This window comes from Anomaloglossus baeobatrachus, chromosome 6, assembly GCF_048569485.1.
Source record: "Anomaloglossus baeobatrachus isolate aAnoBae1 chromosome 6, aAnoBae1.hap1, whole genome shotgun sequence".
NCBI lineage: Eukaryota > Metazoa > Chordata > Amphibia > Anura > Aromobatidae > Anomaloglossus > Anomaloglossus baeobatrachus.
In genome coordinates, this window is record NC_134358.1 from 538,913,663 (window position 1) to 538,936,168 (window position 22,506).

General features: G+C 46.8%; 1 protein-coding gene across 3 annotated transcripts in view; it reads left to right on the forward strand.

Moving 5' to 3' along the window:
• The first annotated feature begins 1,243 nt into the window (after nucleotides 1–1,243).
• RSU1 (Ras suppressor protein 1) overlaps nucleotides 1,244–22,506 on the forward strand; it is a 195,889-nt gene continuing 174,626 nt past the window's right edge. Inside the window, exons 1-3 of one of the 3 annotated variants that reach the window (XM_075316817.1) lie at nucleotides 1,244–1,328; nucleotides 1,566–1,682; nucleotides 13,271–13,321. In XM_075316817.1, coding sequence (XP_075172932.1) covers nucleotides 1,574–1,682; nucleotides 13,271–13,321 — 160 coding nt within the window. In that variant the 5' untranslated portion in view covers nucleotides 1,244–1,328; nucleotides 1,566–1,573. The other 2 variants (XM_075316818.1, XM_075316819.1) reach the window with 2 other exon arrangements.

A 22,506-nucleotide genomic window follows, 5' to 3' on the forward strand; every position in this document is an offset into this window, starting at 1 on the left:
CAGATCTGTCCATCATAGAGCGCAGGTAGAGGTGTGTGCCCACTCCATATATTAAATAATGATTTGGATCTAGCCAGAAGCAAGCTCCAATAGATTACTATGGCAGCTAGTAACTTCTAAAGACCCCGAATGCTACGGTGTGGGTCCTGTAAAGCTCCACTAAATGCTGAACTACAAAAGGAAACTGAGATTTTCACTAAAAATGGATATAAACGATCACAAGGTCAAGTCCTCTAAGTGAATTTAAAAAATAAGTTTTTAAAAACCTGAAAAAAAATAAAAGCGACATTCAAACATCACCCTCCTTTCCCCCATTATCAAAAATAAAGTTGTTTTTTAAAATAAAAAAAGAAATATTTGGTGTTGTGTTTTTAAAAGTCTAGACTTTTACAAACCTGACAACACCAAATATTTTTTTTTTATTTAAAAAAAAAACAAAACATTTTTATAATATATATATATATATATATATATATATATATATCAAAATGCCATAACTGTTGTATTTTTTAAAACACATATCCTAACAAAAGTGGAATAAGTTGTAATTAAGGTTATTTATCTACTTTACTATGGGATCAATAATATTGTTTGACACAGCACAAAGAAGAAAAAAAATCAGCTCTCACAAAGCTCCATTGATGGATAAATAAAAAAGGGGTGCATTTTTCCTTTACAAATGTCTGAATTTTTTTCTCCCTTGTACAAATAAAATTAAAAAAAATAATATTTGCATTATTGCTAGAATCTTACAGGGGTTGTGAATCACTTCATATGTCTGTTAATCGAAAAATAAGAAAATTACACATCTTGAAAGTGGGGGGAAAGGTGTGAGAGCACACAAATGAAAAATCTACCCAGAGTTAAGGGGTTAATATTCTTTTGTAACCCCTTGATTTGCTTTGACTCCCCAAACCCTCTTTCATGTCAGTGAGCAGACCTTCTTAAAGGAGAACGAACTTAAGCTCTTGCAAAATAAGCAAAAAGTCCCAACTACAGCACAATGCAGACCCACAGCATCAGGCGCGATATTAACAGCTGGTGGCAAGAGAAAACCGCACCGCATTGTAGACCCCCGGACACATTATCTGCAGGGCGGAAGCAAAACAAGGCGCCGCCGCTGAAGCACTTCCTCCAGTGCAGCTGCTACATTGTAGCCGTCACTCTTCTGCCGGGCTGTGATTGGCTGCCGCTGCGTTCTATAGTTTCTGATTGGTTTCAGTCATTAGAACGTTGCTGATCCCAGCGCTCCCATTGGCTGATGGTTCTTCCAGCGTTCCACACTCTCTGTGCGGGATTACACGGGTGGAATTTGCCTTATTAGGACTGTGAGTAATTTTACAGCCCCGGGCCCTTCCTGCAGGGTGTGTGCCGGCATCTGGGGTGTAACTTTGGGGTCCTTTATTCTCTGGAGCTAATAAGCAGGGTACATGATTCCCATAGATCCAGGGTTATAGAAGAACTGTATTTGGTGGAGCTACAGCTGTCAGGATGATGAGTAGAGGCTGCACTTGCTGGGACTTGTGCTGCTGAATTACAATTATTATTTGTTTCCTTTTATTTAGAGATCAGAATGTCCAAGTCACTGAAGAAGATTGTGGAGGACAGTCGGGAGAAGAACATCCCAGATGTGGACATGTCTGACCGAGGCATCGGTAACATGCTGGACGTCCCCGGCCTGTGTGAGTATTTCTGGGGTCTGGTCAGATCAGCGGCCCCCACTATTGTGAAACGTCACACAACCCAGAATGCTAAGGGTATGTGCCCACGAAGAGGACTCACTGCGTCCTGGACACAGCGGGTCATGACCTGAGGGGCCGCACGTCTCCTCCACAGGAGACCGCAGCTGCTTGTACCCATGATCAGGGTCCGGGGCGCTGTGGTCTCTCGCTTGTATTCACCCTACAGAGGACGAATGCCACTCAGCAGCAAAGAATTGACATGCTGCGGTCTGGAAAGCCGCACCGCAGGTCCGTGTTTGCTGCGGGTCGCACACGCACATTGGGCAGGAGATTTTTAGAAATCCCGTCCACTGTGCTTGTACTGTACAACGCAGCGTTTTGGATGCAGCTGAAGCATGCTGCGTCCAAAATGCTGCAAACATTGATAGTGGGCACGCACCCTTATATCGGGGGTCTGCTGCACAATCCAGAACGCTTAGGTGTTCGCCATTCATCCCCGTTCATGTTTATACTGAGTGTTTGCGGGGGGGTTCTGCGTTTTCATAGTAAAAACTGGCAAATGTCCATAAAAAATATAAAACACAAAGGTTTTGATTGAGCATTAGAGAGTCTCTGCTACAAAAAAACAGGCTATGTGCACACGTTGCTTTTTTTTTCAGCGCGGAAAAAAACGCACCCTCTGGCAGAGGGGAGAATTGTAAACAATGCTTTTTGAGAAAAACGCATCGAAAACGCATGCGTTTTTCATGCGTTTTTTTAGGTGCGTTTTTTTAAGACTTGTCAGTGTTAATAAAGTTGGTTGAACACAGACCTTTGGAAAAAAAAACCTGTGATGTCATTTCCTTCTCCACATTCTGTTTGGATAAATGGGAGGGCTTGGAATGGAAGGAGCACCATTTGAATTTTGGAAAAGTTGAAATAAACTTCGCGCACCATGTCACATTAGCAGGGCCTCTTGGGTACCTATACGTCAGAAAACCCCCACAAGTGACCCCATTTTGGAATCTGCACCCCTCAAGGATTTTATTCAGGAGTATATTAAGCATTTTGAATCCACAGCTACTTCACCCAAAATGCTGCTGTAGCAACAATATTCTCACTGTTAGGCTATGTGGCCGTGATCCAGCGACACGGCATCTAGTACACAGTGTCAGCCTTCCTGCAGAGATGTGAGTGTTGTCCACCGGAGAACGCAGCTGGCCATGCCCACGATTTGGGTTCAGGCTGCTGTGGACTTTAGCTCTATTTTACCTGCAGAGAGCACTCGCGTCTCCACAGCATAAATTGACATGCTGAGGCTCGGGAAGCCACGCCACCGGTCAGTTTATGCTGCGGAGAAAAGAAGCACAGTGGGCATGGGATCTCCAAAAATCCTTCCACTGTGCTTCTACTGCACAACGCAGCATTATGGACGCAGGGAAAACACTCAGCGCCCAAACCACTGCAAAACCTGATTGTGGGTACACAGCCAAAAAAGCGTCAATGGATGAATGGATGTCAAATATATATAACGTCCCACCCCCGCCTGCATATTCTAAGCTGGCACCTTTAGTACCTTTCATGTGGCACTAAAGGGTGCCTAGCTTAGTATTTATAAAAAAAAAAAAATGTAAAAAATGGCGTGGGGTCCCCCCTATTTCTTTATCGTTCCTATGGGAGACCCAGACCATGGGTGTATAGCTACTGCCCCCGGAGGACACACAAAGTTACTACACTCAAAACGTGTAGCTCCTCCCTCCTAGCATATACACCCCCTGCTAGCCAGTTCTAGCCAGTTTCTTGCTTTGTGTCAGGAGGATCCACACACACACATGCATCCCTTTTTGATTTTTCATTTTTTACAAAGATTTGGAAGAAAAGCGGGTCCACTGGACCCCCGGCATGTCCCTTCACACTCCCCTGGCGGCAGTGCTGTTAAGGTTGACTTCAGGGCAGGAGCCCTTCATGCCGCGCTCCTTCAACATCCCTTAGGGGCTCTGATTTGAAGTGGGAGCCAACACGGTTCTCACTGCCTTGCAGGAGACTGGCCTCCATCCGCAGCCCTTGTGCAGGACCCTGCTGGACGGAGCACTGACCCCCACCCCACCCAGGGACTGGACCCTGCGTCTCAAAGCTAAGTATAGAGACGTTTATTCAGAGGGTCTTTCTGCATGTGGGGCACTTTTATTGGGGGGGACAGTGATTGCTGAATAATGCTGCTTTGTTTACTGTGTTTCCGGCCGGTTCCACAGTTTTTACTGAGAACCGCGCCGATGAGGCCTGATTTTCGGCCGCATGCATAACTTTAGGCCCCGGCTTCAGCCGCGGCCTAGTTTCGTTTCGTTCCCCTGCATGTCAGGCATGCAGGGGGACGCTGCAGAGCCGCCCGCCGGCCGCTCTGCACAGGGGAAGACGCTCCGTTTTGAGGTGATGATTCCCTCCCCTGTACATCTCCTTCGCCCTCCGATTCCCGCTCCTGGGTTAACCCCCGCCTCCCCCCCTCACTCTGGCGCCATTTTCCAGCGTCTTAGTACACTGGTCGGCGCTGGCTGCCCTGCAGCACAGGGAGGGAATACTGGCTGAGGGTCCAGGCTTGGAATCCGGAGGGCACTCATAATATGGCCTGATAAGTCACAACCCCTGGTTGTGCACTTTTTATACACTCTCAGGCATTCTGAAGGAGTTAATTCTTTATCATAGAATCTCCTCCTCAGCAGCATGACACTCTCAGGCATGCTGAAGGAGTTAATTCTTTATCATAGAATCTCCTCCTCAGCAGCATGTCTCACTCTAGCAGCTAAGCTACAAGGTTCTACATGTGCTGCATGTAACCTCATATTGCCTGAACCGGCACACTGTAATGGTTCTTAGGTGGGAGTCCCCCCAGGCTGAACCCCTGTCTTGGGTATTCTACCCATGCTGGACAGAGCCCCCACCTCTGCAGCATGTCTCACAGAGCGAGGCTGCAGGCTGTTTCTTTATTATCCACTGCAGGTAGTCTCGTACGGCTATACCGAGCTCCTAACCACTGTGGCCCCTCAGCATGGGGGCTCATTAATGGTCCCTCCAGCTGCTCCGGTTTTGGTGGCTGACCCCCATAGGATTCCTATTTCCAGGGGTCGGCTGTCCCGGCATCTGCTGAGCATGCAGTTCCCCTCTCAGGGCGTTTTCTGCTCGCTCGGCCAAGCTCACAAGGGACTCTCCTTCTGGGCTCAGACCCCGTTCTCCTGACAGGGAGACGCAGGGTCCCCTGTCCTCCCCGTCCCGCAGCTCCGATTACGAGCTGATTCACCGGACGAGGAAGATGTCTCTACCGCGGACACGGACGCTACTTTATGTACATTGATCCATCCGTAGGTGACGCAGATGCGAATGATTGGCTTGCGTCCATTATTCTTGTGTCCGCCTGATCAGGGGAGTATTCCCCGCTGGCAGAAAGGCACAGTTTACCTTTAGCAGGTCAAGGAGTGTGTTACTTAACCACTCCAGTTTTCAGGCCGCTGCGTCCAAGCCCACAGCCTATCCTGCAGACCCCACAGCGGGGTTCTGCTGCCTGTCTCCCCCTCCCTTCAGAGAGGGTAGCCACTCCGGTCTAGACTGCCCGGTTAGTTGTATCAGTGGCTGACGGCACCTCTATAGGATTCTACCGTACATTAATTTTGTACTGGACCTCACTCCGCTCTGAGATGAAGCGTGTTTCTGAGGACTGTGTTTCCCCTGTCCACCCATGGTGGTCAAGAAGTGGGCTCATTCACTTCAGGTGGCTCAGCCCGGACCGTTATGTCAGTGGCTGATGGCTCCTCACTTAAGGTTCTGCGGTCCGCCCGGTTGTCCTTTGGGCCAAGTCGGTATGGGAACGGCAGGAGCTTGTTCTCCTCAGCTTACAGCAGTGCGGTTTTTTGTAACTTCTCTGCTTCTCTGGAGGAGATGCATTCTCTCACAGGGACTCTATGCCCAAAACGGTTGCCTGAACTCCAGACTTCAGTCTTTTCATCCTCTGCCAGGTCTGCCATGCTAGACGCCGCACGGCGGTGGTCTGGGCTACCTTCCTCGCTATTCGCAGGCTCCTGTGGCTTCGAAATTGGAAGGCAGATGCCTCTATGGAGGTTCCTGGCTGGGCTCCCCCTTGGTGGGCCCAGTTTCCCCGGAACCAAGCTGGGTGAAATTAAGGAAGCTCTTGGCGGGGAGTGTGCTTCCTCGCCACAATCCTAAACCAGGGAACCTGTCCAGGGCAGGAATCAGTTGAGGTTTCGGTGGTTTCCGTTCCTCCATCTGATCGTCCTCTAGCTCGGCCTAGGTTCATAGAACCAAATGGCTCGAAGCTGCGTCTTCAGAAGACCGCAGGAGATGCTGCCACTGAGCCAGCTTCCTCCGAGCTATCTAGCCACGCCAACAACCTCCTTGGTCGGTGGCAGGCTCTCTCCACTTGGCGACGTATGGTTCTAACACGTCTCCGTTCAGTGGGGGCGGGATTATATCTCCCATGGCTACAGGATGGAATTCTGTCCATCCGCCAAACAGATTTTTTCTGTCAACTCCTCCCGGCTCCAAGGCCGCCGCCTTCTCACAGGCCGTGGCATTTCTTGCAGACCAATGGAGTAATTGTACCGGTTCCCGACTGGGAACGGTTCTGAGATTTTTGCTTAAATCTATTCCTAGTCCCCGAAGAGGGCGGTGCCTTCCGACCTGGATCTTTAGCTTTTCAAGCATAGTCAGGTGTGGCGTTTTCACATGGAGTCTCGGTCTTGTTCCGTGTGTTTTTCACCGGATCAATCAAGAACCCAAGGAGATTCCCTAGCAGCCATCGGCATCAGAGATGCCTATCTGCAGGGGTCAATCGCAGTTTCACACCAGCGTTGACTACGTTTTGACAATCGGAGTGGTCCAATTCGTGGCTCTTCCCTTGGGGTTAGCCACGGCCCCTCGAGTATTCTCATTGGGGCAGCTGTGATTAGGGTCCTGCACCCCTAGGGATTGGCAGTGATCTTTTGCCCTGGACGGCCTTCTTGTCGGGGCTTCATCCAGTGCTGACTCTTAGCAGAGTGCTTCGCTCACTCTCGCCACTCTAACCTATTCGGGTGGCTTGTCTTTCTGCCCAAGTCCACTCTGACTTCGAACCAGAGGTTCTCAGGGACGCAATTCGAGTCTCTATCGGCACTTGTGAAGCTGCTCTTAGTCGATCAGTAGTCCCTCCGCTGGCGGTCGGCGTCGTTCTATCAGACACCATATATAGGTGCTGGTCAGACGGTGGCATCAATGGAAGCGATTCCTTGCCCAGTTTCTCCTGCGTCCTCTGAGATTGGATGTTTTCCGCTGTACAAGCGAACTCCCTCCTCCCACGGGGTGGTGGCTTCGCCACTGACCAGAGGCTCGTTTCAGTGGTGGCTTCGGCCACTCTGTCTCAGGAGCGCTCCTTCCTGGCCCCGTCCCGGGTGAGCCTCACCAGGATGCTAGTCTATCCGCCTTGGGAGCAGTATATCTCCACCGTGGAGCGCAGGGCGCTTGGACTCTGTCCGAATCAGCCCTCTGGATCAATGTGCTGGAAATCAGAGCTGTATTCTAGCTCTCTAAGCCTTCACCATCTGTTGGCGGCTAGGCACATTCGAGTCCAGTCGGACAACGTGACAGCGTTTTTCCTACATCAGCTTCCAGGGCGGGACACTCAGCCGCCTGGCAATCTTGGCGGCTCAACATTCTTCAGTGGACAAGGGACTCCTAGTCCACCGTATCCGCAGCCCACATCCTAGATGTGAAAACTGCGAGGCAGACTATTTCAGCTGTCCAACCGTGGTCCACAATCCTCAGGTTTTGCGGTAGACACACTGGTTCATGTTTGACCCCAGCTTCGTCTCTTTACGTATTTTACCCTCTACCTCTTGTCCAGAGTCCTGCGCAAGATCAGTAAAGAGGGCCGTCGGGTCATTCTCATACTCCAGACTGACCCAGGCAGGCTTCGTACTCTGACCTGCTCCTTCTGTCCGTTGGGTTGCCTTGGCATCTTCCGGACCGTCCAGACCTTTTCTCAAAAGGTCAGTTTTTTCCGTCAGAATTCTGGATTCTCAGATTGACGGCGTAGCTCTTGAGTCCCGGATCTTGGCGACTTCTGGTATCCTTCCTGAAGTCATCTCCGCTATGACTCGAGCTCCAAAGTGTCCTTTGACCTTTTTGGCCTTGCCGACCCTCCTGTCCCTTCCACAGTCCGGTCTACAGCTAGGACTATCCCTCATTAAGGGACAGGTCTCGGCTCTGTCAGTATGTGCCAGCGGCGTATCGTCCGGCTGGCTCCGGTGCGCTCCTTTAAGGGCGCATCTCACATCATTCCGCCTTTCCGGCGGCCTATGGAGCCCTGGGACCTTAATCCGGTCCTCCCGGTTCCCGGAAACCTCCCTTTGCGCCTCTTGGGGAGGTTTCTTTGTTTCATCTTTCACAGAAAGTAGTCTTTCTAGTGGCTATATTTTCCCGCCAGAGAGTTCTGGCTGCACTCTCTCGGAGTCACCCCCTTTTTTTGGTCTTTGCATCAAGACAAGGTGGTCTCCGACTCCGGACTTTTTTCCCTAAGGTGGTTACTGCTTCCACCTTATCCGGGGCAATTTTCCTGCCTTCCTTTTGTCCGGCTCCTGTTCATCGCTTGAGGAAGCGTTGCATATCCTGGATCTGGTGCGGGCGCTCCGGATCTATGTGTCTCGCACCGCCGTTATTAGGCGGTGCACCTCTCTCTGGTGCTGACTGCTAGTCAGCGTAGCGGTCTCTCGGCATCTAAGCCGACCCTGGTTCGTTGGCTTAGGTCGGCCATTTCGGAGACCTACAAGTGTACTCAAGTGCCTTCCCCGCCGGGGATCAGAGCACATTTGATCAGACCTGTCGGCGCCTTTTTGGGCTTTCAGGCACCAGGTTACGGCTCAGTAGGTCTGTCAGACTGCAGCTCGAATTAGTCTGCATACTTTTTCGAAGCACTACCCAAGGCATGCTCATGCTTTGGCAGACGCGGGCTTGGGCAGACGCATCTTTCCAGCGTCTGTCGCCCATTTGTGAAGTTAGGTTTGCCTGCTTCTCAGTTGTCTGTTTATTCCCACCCATGGACTGCTTTTGAACGTCCCATGGTCTGGGTCTCCCATAGGAACGATAAAGAAAAAGAGAATTTTGTTTACTTACCGTAAATTCTTTTTCTTATAGTTCCGTCATGGGAGACCCAGCACCCTCCCTATTGCCTGTTGGCAGGTTTCTTGTTCCGTGTGTCTTCACCGGCTGTTATTGTTGTAGACAGAGGTTCCGGTTCTTCCGGATTTTACTCTCTCTTCTTGTGGGTGGATGTCCTCCTTCAGCTTTTGCACTAAACTGGCTAGAACTGGCTAGCAGGGGGTGTATATGCTAGGAGGGAGGAGCTACACGTTTTGAGTGTAGTAACTTTGTGTGTCCTCCGGGGGCAGTAGCTATACACCCATGGTCTGGGTCTCCCATGACGGAACTATAAGAAAAAGAATTTACGGTAAGTAAACAAAATTCTCTTTTTTTGATAGCCAGTCAGGGTAAAGCAGACAGCTGTAGCCTGCAAACCACAGCTGGCAGCTTCATCTTGTCTGGTGATCAATTTGGAGGGCTCCCCAGGCTTTTTTTTTTTATTTATAAATAAAGAATTAAAAAAAAAATAACGTGGGGTCCCCCCAAATTAGATCACCAGCCAAGGTGAAGCTGACAGCTGGGGTCTGGTATTCTCAGGGTGGGAAGAGCCATGGTTATTGGACTCTTCCAAACCTAAAAATAACAGGCCGCAGCCGCCCCAGAAGTGGCGCATCCATTAGATGCGCCAATCCTGGCGCTTCGCCCCAACTCATCCCGCGCCCTGGTGCGTTGGCAAACGGGGTAATAAATGGGGTTGATACCAGATGTGTAATGTCACCTGGCATCAAGCCCAGCAATTAGTGATGTCACGGCGTCTATCAGATACCAGACATAACTAATTGACAGTAAACAAAAGCAGAAAAAATTTTATTAGAAAAAACACTCCCCAAATCATTCCCTCGTTCACCAATTTAATAAAAAAATTTGAAAAAATTGGGTCCGCAGAAATCCATTTGGACGTCCCACGTCGGCTCTGGACCTTCTAGAATATGGGGGCACGTTCAGGAAACGTATCCCCCATTTTCTAGGAGGGCAGACCCTCTATTTGAGGAGAGTGGGTGCCAAAAATCTGCACCCACTCTCCCCGGGTCACAGCTGCAGACTGCCGAGCAGCCAGCACAGTTCTCTGAACACAGTGCTGGCTGTCAGCTGCTCTGCTCATGCGACCGCACTGACCGGCGTCTGCTGTGAAGGAGGAGGGGGCCGCGGGGGATCAGCGCTGCGACCGGACAGGTAAGGGGGAATACCGGGGGGAATAGGGGGTGACCTGGCAGGGCCTGGGGGGCATTTTTCTGTCGCATGTCTCAAGGTACATGCGACAGAAATCATAGGAGTAGGTTGCGGCCGGTGCGCTACTGTGCCCGCGGCCATGTTGGCTTTTCGGGAGCGGGGTTGGGGGTCGGGGCGGGCACTTTGGCGACACCGGGGGCTTTCCTGAACTTTGCCAGGAAGTGAGGTCAACAGGAAACCTCTTGACCTCACTTCCAGGTAAATGCCTGCGTTCTGGCATGCCGACAAAGCCCGCGGACCGCAACAAAAAAGCAGCTCACTGCGGTGTAGCTGCGTTCTGACCCACATCATTGATTCAATGGGGGAGAGAACGCAGCCACAACGCATAAAAAAAGTGACATGCTGCTTTTCTTTCCGCACCGATTTTTGGCATCCAAAACGCTGCATTTAGAAACGCAGCGTGTGCACTGATTTTTCGGCTTTCTGATACACTTTGCTGGGAAAGCTGAACGCATGCAATTTGCCACTGAAACGCTGCGGTGCTAAATGCAGCGTTTCCGCGGTAAAAAACGCAACGTGTGCACACAGCCTAAGTGTGAAAATGCAGACCCTAAGTGACGGCATATCCCTAGGAGCCTCCACATTTCATTCACACCTATGATCAAAATTTGGACTATCCGCAGCCATGTGACACCACGCCAAATAATGCCAGAAGTGTGGTGGGGGATACCTCATTGAGTATGGAGAAGTGGCATTGGTTTGAGACATTAATATTTATTTTTTAACACCCCGGGCTCATTAATATGGGGTCACCCAGCAGTAAATAACTCTTTAAAACCCTCCCATGAATATTTTTTTTTTTTTAATCTAATCTGTGTATATATGCATGTAGTGTGAAGTGAGTGTATTAATATTGCACTGCTGCTTCTTTCTCTGGAAATCTCTTTTACGAAATAAGATGATGCTCTGTGCGACCCGGAGACGCCAAGCTCTGTAGAATGGCGCACCTGAATGTATGTGAGATGAAATATGGTGACACCGATGGTTAACCCCCCTCCCCCTTCCATAAGAGGAATACCACACCTTTACTGAGGTGCAGCACCCTGTGGCGACCAGAGCCTCAGGGACATAAACAGCGCCGAAAACTCATCTTCATTTCCGTTAATTTAAAGAGTTGTTTCATGTTCAATATTGGTTAAATTTGAAAAATGCTTCTAAAAAAACCCCCCAACAACTTTGAAATTTCCTTCTTCTTGATAACCCTCTCCGTTATTAAGAAGGGAGGGATTGTTAAAGGGATATGCCCATCTTCAAGATCCTATCTCAATAGTATAGTTCTGATATAGCCATGTCTCTTACCTCATGTGCAGGGCATTGCAGCAGCTTAGTTATTCATGGTTATGGCCACTCCTATAATGACAGTTAGTTGTGACCATGGATACCTAAACTGTTGGAATGCCCTGCACATGAGGTAAAAGACATGGCTAATCAGGAGAACTATATTATATTTATTATATATTACTATTATTATTTTTTATTAATATTTATTCCTACTGAAAATTAGGATAGGATTTTGGAGATAGGAATACCATTTTAAGTCTGTGGTTTATTGCTCTTTTCCTAGGTTACCGGCCACCTAAGGGTGGCTTGTTTCATAGGCAAGGAGTGCACGCAAGCTGTTTTCTGTACATCTAGAAAGTGCAGCTCTGAAGCTCCCTGAATGTGATCAGTTTATGTTCCGCCGTCTTCTCCGGTGCTGCAGAGGAAAAGCTGATTCTTCTAGTAGCACTGGAGGGTGCACAGTGCAGACCTGTGGTAGGATTGTACCTCCTGCCCAAATGTTCACTCATCCGGAGTACACCCACCACCGGCAAGCAGGAAGCCGGGGGGCAGAGGAGCGGTGTGCAGCGGATCATAGAAAATTAGACAACCCCTCTAAGCTGAGTCAGAAAGGCACAGGCTGTTGACAAAGCACACAAACCCTTTCAATCTAACGATCAGTAGGGGTCTCACGGCCTGAATGTCCAACATATAGTAATGTAACTGCTTTATTTTTGTAAAAAAGCAGTTCTCCTCACGTTTCAGGGGTCCTTATTTCAGTAAATGTTTCCCATATGCTCATTTTGCTGTAAAATAAACTGTATTTTACTTATATATCCCCAGTCCATATCTGAATCTCTGCCACTGCTGTGGTCTATATTGCTTGGCTGCAGCGCTGCAGCCAATCACTGAGCTCAGTGGCTCTAGCATTGTAGAAGGCACACTGAGTTCAGTGATTGGCTGCAGCGCTATTGACCTAATGTCAGAGCTGCATCCAAGCAGCAGATACTGACACAGCGTCTGGACCGGGAGGGCTGAGTAAAGCACAGTTGATCTTACAATTGACTGAGCACATGGGGGGGGGGGGGTGTTTCAGAATGGGGCCAACCAGTTTAAATAAAAAGCTACCAGCATACACTGATACTGCCATATAGTGTGTGTGTGTGTGTGTGTGTGTGTGTGTATATATATACATATATGTGTGTGTGTGTGTGTGTGTGTGTGTGTGTGTGTGTGTGTGTGTGTGTGTAAATAAATATATATATATATATATAATCTCTATCATATTTCACCCTCGATTTCCGCGCCTTGTCCCAGATTCTCCCCGCTGGTATACTGTTTACATTGGCTGCAGACATCATGGCTCGTATACCGCTGCAGCCAATCACTCAGACCTATTAGACTTGAGACAACTGAGACCATTGATATCTGCAGCCATGTATAGATTTAATTATTTTTGCAGTTCTGCTACCAATGGGAATCCTTTTACTTAACTTGGCCAGTTTCTTTAGACATACAGTAAGCTTGTTCTCCATGAGTCCGACATATCAAGTCTTGTCGCGTATTTTACTCGCCCCCTGCCATAACTTTGCCCACTTTGCCTTTTAGTATTTTGTATTAATATTTTATCTTCCTATCCACTGCCTGTTCTCAAGTATAATCCTCCTCCAGCCCCAGAAGTGCTGAGATGGGTTACAGTTAGTGGGCGCAGGGCTTGCTTTCTCTGCACGAATTGGCGGAAAGAGGCTTTTCTGCAGGTTCTCTATGAATGCACCAGTCCGCTTTAAAACCACTTTTTGGGATTTTTTTTTTTTGTGCTTTAGTCTCACATTTTTTTTGGTCTAGTTTATTTTTGATCCATTTCTTGACTATATCCTCTATACGGATATGATTGATTGTAATATATTTTGGTTCTCATGGCGCCTTCTTTTCTCTTCCAGTTTCGCTGTCGAACATCACCCAGCTGATTCTCAGCCATAACAAGCTGACCAGTAAGTACCAGTCCGTTATTTTCTACATGGCATTGGCTCATTTTCTGAGATTTAACCTTTTCCTATCCTGAGTCCCCCCAGGGGGGGACATTCAAAAAATTCTGTTACGTTCCTTTGTTCCCTGGCAGGGGACATCAATAATTCATATGCATTATCATTCACATGTGAATAAATTTATTTCCTGTTGATTTATTTTACAAAATTCATTCATATTGCAAAATTCTGTTTTGACGTTTTTTCTCAATTTTAATAGGACTAGCTGTAGTATCCGGCGTTGCCCGGGATACTAACGGTCTCTCTCCCAGTCTCTGTGTCGGTCTGTGTCTGTGTCTCTGTGTTTATCTTTCTGTCTGTCTCTGTATCAGTCTGTCTCTCTCTCTCTATCTCGGTGTATGCCTGTCTCTATCTCTGCCTCTTTCCCCGTCTGCCTCTTTCCCCGTCTGCCTCTTTCCCCGTCTGCCTCTTTCCCCGTCTGCCTCTTTCCCCGTCTGCCTCTTTCCCCGTCTGCCTCTTTCCCCGTCTGCCTCTTTCCCCGTCTGCCTCTTTCCCCGTCTGCCTCTTTCCCCGTCTGCCTCTTTCCCCGTCTGCCTCTTTCCCCGTCTGCCTCTTTCCCCGTCTGCCTCTTTCCCCGTCTGCCTCTTTCCCCGTCTGCCTCTTTCCCCGTCTGCCTCTTTCCCCGTCTGCCTCTTTCCCCGTCTGTCTTTCTGTCTCTCTGTCTCTCTATCAGTCTCCCCACTGACATCATATTACCTCATACAGAAGCTTGTTATACTATGAATGTCTTTCGTTCCTATAGCAACCAATTAGAGCTGTTAATAAACTGTGGCCTCTAGCCCCATTGACTCTAACGGAGGCAGGATTTTTGGAGAGTAACTAAAGCGCGGGGTTAAATTTTCCGGTCAAAATATAGTCTATGACATTCCCTGAGTCCCATGAGGCGTCTGTGCAAAATTTCGTGATTGTAAATGCGACGGTGCGGATTCCTTTAGTGGACACGCACGCACGCACACACACATTTATATGTTAGATTTCAATAGGCAGGACAGGAAATTTTATTGGATAGGAAAAGGTTAATAGGGTCTCCCAGCGGCATCTTGTGCTTTGCACGTATCAGACTCGAGGTGTCCGGCAGCTGAAGAGCTGACAATCTGTAGGGCGCGGCATCCAGCCCAAGATGGGGAGAAATATGGAGTTGCCTCATTGGAGACCCCCACTGTCTTCAGCAAATCACTGATTATGATGGGGTATGTCGCAAATAGCACAGAGCCCCCCGCCCAGAGCAAACAGGGGAAACGTAGTATTACCAGGCAGGGACCCCACTGATGGGACTTCTATTACATATCTGGCGGTTGTATAATAATCTTATGTGGCTGTGTTACCAATGTCCACCCAATGGTGGCGCCACTGCTCTGGAGAATGAAGGAATGTTGGTTGGTTTGTTCTTTAGGCTATGTGCGCACAGTGCGTTTTTCGCGGCGTTTTTGCGCATTTTTCGGGTGCGTTTTTGGCCTCAACTGCATGACTTTGCTTCCCCAGCAAAGTCTATGAGTTTTCATTTTTGCTGTCCGCACACAACTTTTTTTTTAAGCTGCGTTTTTGAGCTTGAAAAAAAATGGACATGTCAGTTCTTTCCTGCGTTTTTCTGCGTTTTCCCCCCATGCAATGCATTGGAAAAACGCAGCAAAACGCAGAGATCAAAAACGCAGCCAAAAACGCACCAAATCGTGGTAAAAACGCATGCGTTTTTTGATGCGTTTTTTCAACGCAGGTGCGTTTTTATCGTCCAAAAACGCACAAACGCAGCGTCAAAAAAACGCAGCGTGCGCACATAGCCTTAATATGACCCTGTTTTGGTTTCTTCACATTGCTCCTTGGATCAGGCGATATCTCGGAGGCAGCACAGGTATGGCGGTGTCGGTGTGCTTTAGTTTAGCATTATTGTCTGAGTTGACTAAGTTGTGAGCACAGATGAGTTCTTGTGAGAGCTGATGCTCGTCCTCTACAGTTACCCCGTACTCCTTGGCCTTTGCTTATTGATCTCTTACTCCCGCACCATTCACTTGCTCAGGAATGGTCACCGCTGCTTTTATGGAAGTGAAAAACTTTAAATCCACAGGCTTGTCCCCTGGACATATTTCCTAATAATTAAAATGTCCCTGAGGTGTAAAGAAGTGGAGGGGTCAGCAGCACTCATTTTTAAAGGGAATCCGTCAGCAGGTTTTTGTATGTAATCTGACAGCAACATGATGTAGAGGCAGTGACCCTGATTCACAATATGTATCACTTAGTCTACTGGGTGCAGCAGTTGTGATTGTCAGTTTTTTTGCTGCAGAACTCAGAATACTGATCTATGTGTAACACCGCCCACACCACTGATTGGCAGCGTTCTGTGTGTACTGTATATTGACAATAAGCTGCTAATCAGTGCTGGGGCAAGGTTGAACTAGCAGGCACAAGACTCTTAGTCCTGTAGCGATAATCTCTTAGGCCCGTTTCACACGTCAGTGAGAAACCCTGACGTTCTTCACTGACGTGCAAAACACGCACATGTCCCTCCGTGATCCGTGATGGCAGATGGACATTAATCACCTGCCTTCGCTCGTGCTGTCCATGGTGCTGAACTTCTCGGCTCTGCAGCGTCCGCCCACCGCTCTCTGCAGCTACTTCCGGGTCTGCTGTTCCTGCTTTCATGAATATTCATGAGCCGGGCAGGAGCTGCAGAGAGCGGAGCAGGCACGCGAATCGCTGGAAAGGTAAGTTGAAAATCTTTTATTATTTGATATGTCAGTGTTTTTCTGGTACGTGTTTCACTGATCACACACGGATCACACCATAGTGTGGTCCGTGGGTCACCAGTGATGCCAGGAAAAAACTGACTTGTCTTCGTGGAGAATCACGGACACGCGTGTACGCTGCACGGAGACATTTTCGGTGAAAAATGATGTGTACGCAGACCCATTGATTACAATGTGTCTGCGTATGTCAGTGATTCTGGTACGTATAAAAAAAAAAAGCACATACGTACCAGAATCACTGACGTGTGAAGGGGGCCTGACTGATAAAACTCTGATTTTATTGAAACTGCAAAACTGTGCAGTAAGTGACGCATTGCTGGAATCAGGATCTCTGCCTCTACATCATACTGCTCTCAGCTCAGATCACATAGCAAAAACCTGCTGATAGATTCCCTTTAATGCACTAGGAGAAAAAAAGGGAGGTTATAGATCTATTGTTGGTATTTCTCTGCAACATGTGTATTATAAACATATAGCTTTACAGCACGCACATTATGTAACTCTCTGCAGCGCACACATATACACAGCACTGCTGCATGCACACTAAATACACACTCGGCTCTGCTGTCTATACATACACAACTGCTACATATTTGCTGAACTCTCCTATATAGTCGCACATCTTTGTACACTTACAAAATTGTGCTACATGAGCGCGCACACACACACAGCTACATTGACACACACAGACGCAGCTCTGCTACATCAATACACACACACTTATTGTATACATTAGCACAGTTTTCCTTCCAGGCATGTGAATGATCATGACCTTTTGAATGTCCTTCAGCTTGTGAAGACCTGCAGCCTAAGGGGTACTTCTCACATAGCGAGATCGCTGCTGAGTCACAGGTTTTGTGACGTACCAGTGACCTCACCAGCGATCTCGCTGTGTATGACACTAAGCAGCGACCTGGCCCCTGCTCTGAAATCGCTGATCGTTACACACTGTTCTGGTTCATTTTTTGCTCGTTGGTCTCCCGCTGTGCAGCACACATCGTCGTGTTTGACGGCGGGAGACCAACAAGCACCGACTTTGTGTAAACAGCGTACGCTGGTAACCAGGGTAAATATCGGGTAACTAAGCAAAGGTCTTTGCTTAGTAACCCGATGTGTACCCTAGCTACGTATACAGGGAGCTAGTGCTGGCAGCCTGTAAGCGGTGTGAGCTGGTTACCAGGGTAAATATCGGGTAACCAAGCATAGCGCTTTGCTTAGTTACCCGATATTTACCCTGGTTACCAAGCACAGCATCGTTACACGAGTCGCTGATGGCTGGTCGCTGGTGAGATCTGCCTGATTGACAGCTCACCAGCGACCATGTAGCGACGCACCAACTATCCCTGCCAGGTCGGATCGCTGGTGGGATCGTTGGTGCGTCTCTACGTGTGACGGGACCCTTAGTGATCTGCAGGTCTTGGTAACTCTCTTGCCCTGCACCGATCAGTGTCAGGCTGAAGAGCGAGAACTGTGCTACTGCTGGTTTTCTGTCATTGGGAAGAATTGTGTGTCTGGCCCGGGCCCCGTATCTGGCCCGGGCCCCGTATCTGGCCCGGGCCCCGTGTCTTGCCCGGGCCCCGTGTCTGGCCCGGGCCCCGTGTCTGCATTCTGCTCTTCTAGTTCAAACAGCTTGTGTGTGTATAAAATGATGTAATAATTCTCCGTAAAGCAAAACAATAAATAAAACAGGTCATTATACAATTTCATAGTCTAAAAAATTAGAAAAGTTCATCTTCATATAAAAATGTTGATAAGATTTAAAACTACAAAAAATCCAAATCCAGTTCAGTCCATCAGGGGTTAAAGAAGAATTAAAAAGACCAAGTCCTCCGGGGTTTTCTGAGGCCACCGTCCCTCCTGTCATGCACCTTCTTATTGTTCTTCCGTGGCCGGTTTTGCAGCGTCCGCTCTCCACCTGTCGGGAGACATTACATAAGCTGCCATTGTGCTTGTTCCTGGATGTCCAGGTTCACATTAACAGAGATTCAGACATTTTTGACCTAATCCAATAAAGTGCATTAATTAACTGTCTGCGGATGGCGCTCTCCGTGACTTGATCCTTCCTGGCGGAGGCGAGTGCACTGTTATTCTAAGGTCAAATTAGCATCTCTCCTCGCGATTTGTGGCATTTAAGCTCGCGCATGTTTGTCCCTGTTTGTCTGGATTTGGCATAAATACGTCCTCTTGACGGTAAGACGATATGTGCGCGGAGTTCTGATCCGGGGGGGAATTCTGGGAAATCTCCTGCCTTACGTGACCAAAGACACAAGGGGATAAAAATAATTTTTCTCACTAATTCATTGTGTCCATAGAGTCGGCAATTAGGAAAATATATTGTCACTCATCAGACTGCACAGTAATGGCCACTGATTGCCGTGCCGGGTGAGATTCTGGCTGTTAGTGCTCGGCAGTCACCATTAATACCTGATCTGTAATGTATTTGCTACAACATATGTCCTTCATTGCACTTCAGCTAAAAATTGCACAGCCAATTAATAGAAGGAAAGTCATTATCATCAGGAGGACATTGTGCCGCTGCTTTAGCCTGGCCTCTATGTTAAGGCTGTGGACGTTATTATACTAATGTCACGGGTGTGCCGTACTTGACACAGTCCTGTAGTTTCCGGCAGTAGAAGGTCATAGTGTTTGGCCACACAAGCTTCTCTCTGACTTTCCCTTTTTAACTGTTAGGGATTTATCCCTTTCTCTTTAGGACCTTGCAGATTTCCTCACCATTTCAGCTGCTAGCACTTCCCTTTCTGTCTTTTTATATACCCCCTTCCTCTGTATTGGTGATTGGTCTAATGCCCATTAACAAGTCTTCAGTGCAAGCAGTCGGCTTGTATTCATATGGACAAACTTTGTTGTTGTTGCAGTTCCTCTCCCTGACTCATCTGAAGATAACTTATCTGTTTGCTTTCCCCTGTGTTTTATTTTATTTATTTATTTTTTTTTAAGAGCTTAATGGGGTTGACTAAGCACTCATCCCATCCATTCCCTACCTAGAGCCTATTCCAGGGTCAGGTATCAGCCTCTGCGCATAGGTGCGGAACCTATCTAGAGTGGTGAGGGAAGCCAGGGGACAGCTGTAGGTTTTGGTCAGGGGTAGTCGCCTCCCCCTTCCTTAGACACAGGGGACCCCTTCCCTTTCACCATTCACTTGCTACTTCCCTGTACCTAGCGTGACCTCTACCCATAGGTCTCTCACTGTAAAACTGTTAAATCTTTTCAAAAAATTCCAAAATAAGTGAAGATTTATTCATATTTTTGCGTCACTGCATCCAAAATAAAGCAACAGCTGCTATTGCCTTTACTTTCAGAAATAAGTTATACATTATGGCTCCAAAAGTGGGCCCCCAACATAAAATGTGTTTGCTCTAATAGAGCATGTTGATATAAATTCTTGAGATTAGGCAAACCCTTTAACATCAATGACAGGCTGCGTTTTATAGTGAAAAAAAACAATTATTCAGTTCCTCAAAGGCGGTATAATCTGATTTGCATAGCCCCACCCATGAGCAGCCGATTTTCACATACTTTACTTTAGAAGTGTTCATAATTAATGATTGGATCTTATTTATAATGAACATGTGAGACCATTCTGATTTACCACTTACAATAAAACAAAAAATCTTTTCATTTTGCCTCCTATATTTTCACTGCCAAATTACCTTTCTGGATGTGTGACCATTTTGATCTCATATGCAGTCCATTGTAATTGGTTTACAAAATTTGGCTTAACAAAAATTGGAAGTGAATGGGAATAACCTAAAACTCCAACCTTTTTGATGTTTATTGATTTAAGATTTTTATATATATAATATATATATATATATATATATATATATATATATATATATATATATATATATATATATATATAATGCCTTGCGAAAGTATTCGGCCCCCTTGAATTTTTCAACCTTTTCCCACATTTCAGGCTTCAAACATAAAGATAAGAAGTGGACACAATTGTGAAGTTGAACGAAATTTATTCTTATTTTAAACTTTTATAAAAAAATAAATAACTGAAAATTGGGGCGTGCAATATTATTCGTCCCCTTTAAGTTAATACTTTGTAGCGCCCCCTTTTGCGGCGATTCCAGCTGCAGTCGCTTGGGGTATGTGTCTATCAGTTTTCCACATGGAGAGACTGAAATTCTCGCCCATTCTTCCTTTGTAAACAGCTGGAGCTGAGTGAGGTTGGATGGAGGCGTTTGTGAACAGCAGTTTTCAGCTCTTTCCACAGATTCTCAATTGGATTCAGGTCTGGACTGTGACTTGGCCATTCTAACACCTGGATACGTTTATTTGTGAACCATTCCATTGTAGATCTTGCTTTATGTTTGGGATCATTGTCTTGTTGGAAGACAAATCTCCGTCCCAGTCTCAGGTCTTTTGCAGACTCCAACAGCTTTTCTTCAAGAATGATCCTGTATTTGGCTCCATCCATCTTCCCATCAATTTTATCCATCTTCCCTTTCCCTGCTGAAGAAAAGCAGGCCCAAATCATGATGCTGCCACCACCATGTTTGACAGTGGGGATGGTGTGTTCAGGGTGATGAGCTGTGTTGCGTTTACACCAAACACATCGTTTGGCATTGTGCTCAAATAGTTTGCTTTTGGTTTCATCTGACCAGAGCACCTTCTTCCACATGTTTGGTGTGTCTCCCAGGTGGCTTGTGGCAAACTGTAAACGTGTCGTTGTTATGGATATCTTTGAGAAATGGCTTTCTTCTTGCCACTCTTCCATAAAGGCCAGATTTGTGCAGTGTACGACTGATTGTTGTCCTATGGACGGACTCTCGCACCTCAGCTGTAGATCTCTGCAGTTCATCCAGAGTGATCATGGGCCTCTTGGCTGCATCTCTGATCAGTCTCCTTGGTTGAGATGAAAGTTTGGATGGACGGCCGGGTCTTGGTAGATTTGCAGTGGTATGATACTCCTTCCATATCAATATGATCGCTTGCACAGTGCTTCATGGGATGTTTAAAGTTTTGGAAATCTTTTTGTAACCAAATCCAGCTTTAAACTTCTCCACAACAGTATCACAGACCTGTCTGTTGTGTTCCTTGGTCTTCATGATGCTCTCTGTGCTTTACACAGAAAACTGAGACTATCACCGAGGAGGTGGATTTATATGGAGACTTGATTACACACGGGCTTATATTTATCATTATCAGTCATTTAGGACATTTAGGACAACATTGGATCATTCAGAGATCCTCAATCAACTTCTGGAGTGAGTTTGCTGCACTGACAGTAAAGGGGATGAATAATATTGCACGCTCCAATTTTCAGTTTATTTTTTTTTACAAAAGTTTAAAATAAGCAATAAATTTCGTTCAACTTCACAATTGTGTCCACTTGTTGTTGATTCTTGACCATAACATTAAAATTTGTATCTTTGTTTGAAGCCTGAAATGTGGGAAAAGGTTGAAAAATTCAAAGAGGGCCAAATACTTTCACAAGGCACTGTGTGTGTGTGTGTGTGTGTGTGTGTGTGTGTGTGTGTATGTATATATATATATATATATATATATATAACATTATTATTATTATTATCTTTGCTGATATTTTTTTTATAACCGTAGCTAAATTGGTGCAATAGGCACCACAACTAATATATGAAGGGGTTAAAAATGCATCTCTTCAGCAGTTTAGTTTGTTTGAACTGTGATTTGCTGTCAGTAGGGGGCACTGTTGTGCTAAAGTTCCAATAGATAAATGAGGGAAGAAATAAAAGGAAACTTTTAAGCAATGTTGAAACTGGTTAAGAACACAAGGATAGTAAAGTATATTAACTACTTCTGTAATATTTCTTCTCAGTTCTATGTGAAGTTGGGGGAAAAAATGTGAAAAATTCCCTTATTTTGTGCAATCTATAGGATTAGAAGTAACTCGTAGTTGTTAATATGGGCACAAAGAAGAGGATTGTCTAATATCATTAATGTTTCCACAAAATGTATATTTGCATCTTAATCGAATTAAGGGGGGGGGGTCACACTTTCAGGTTTTTGTAGATTTATTTTTTTATTTTTTCAGATTGTGATGGTATATTCCTAAGATCGATCGATCTATCCCCTCTATCGAGCTATCCCCTCTATCGAGCTATCCCCTCTATCGAGCTATCCCCTCTATCGAGCTATCCCCTCTATCGAGCTATCCCCTCTATCAATCCCTCTTTATGACCGCTGGGTCTGACGTCTGAGAACCTGTTGAATCCTGAGGAAATGGCCCCTTCTCATTTTTTTTTATCTGCACTACAGCATTTCCAGCCTCTCATGAAGCAGCAGAACTTCATAGCATCTTCAGGATTGGTGAGAGGGTCCCCAGGGTCGCCGCCCCCCCCCCCATCCCCGTAATCCTAATCTACACTTGTGAAGGTG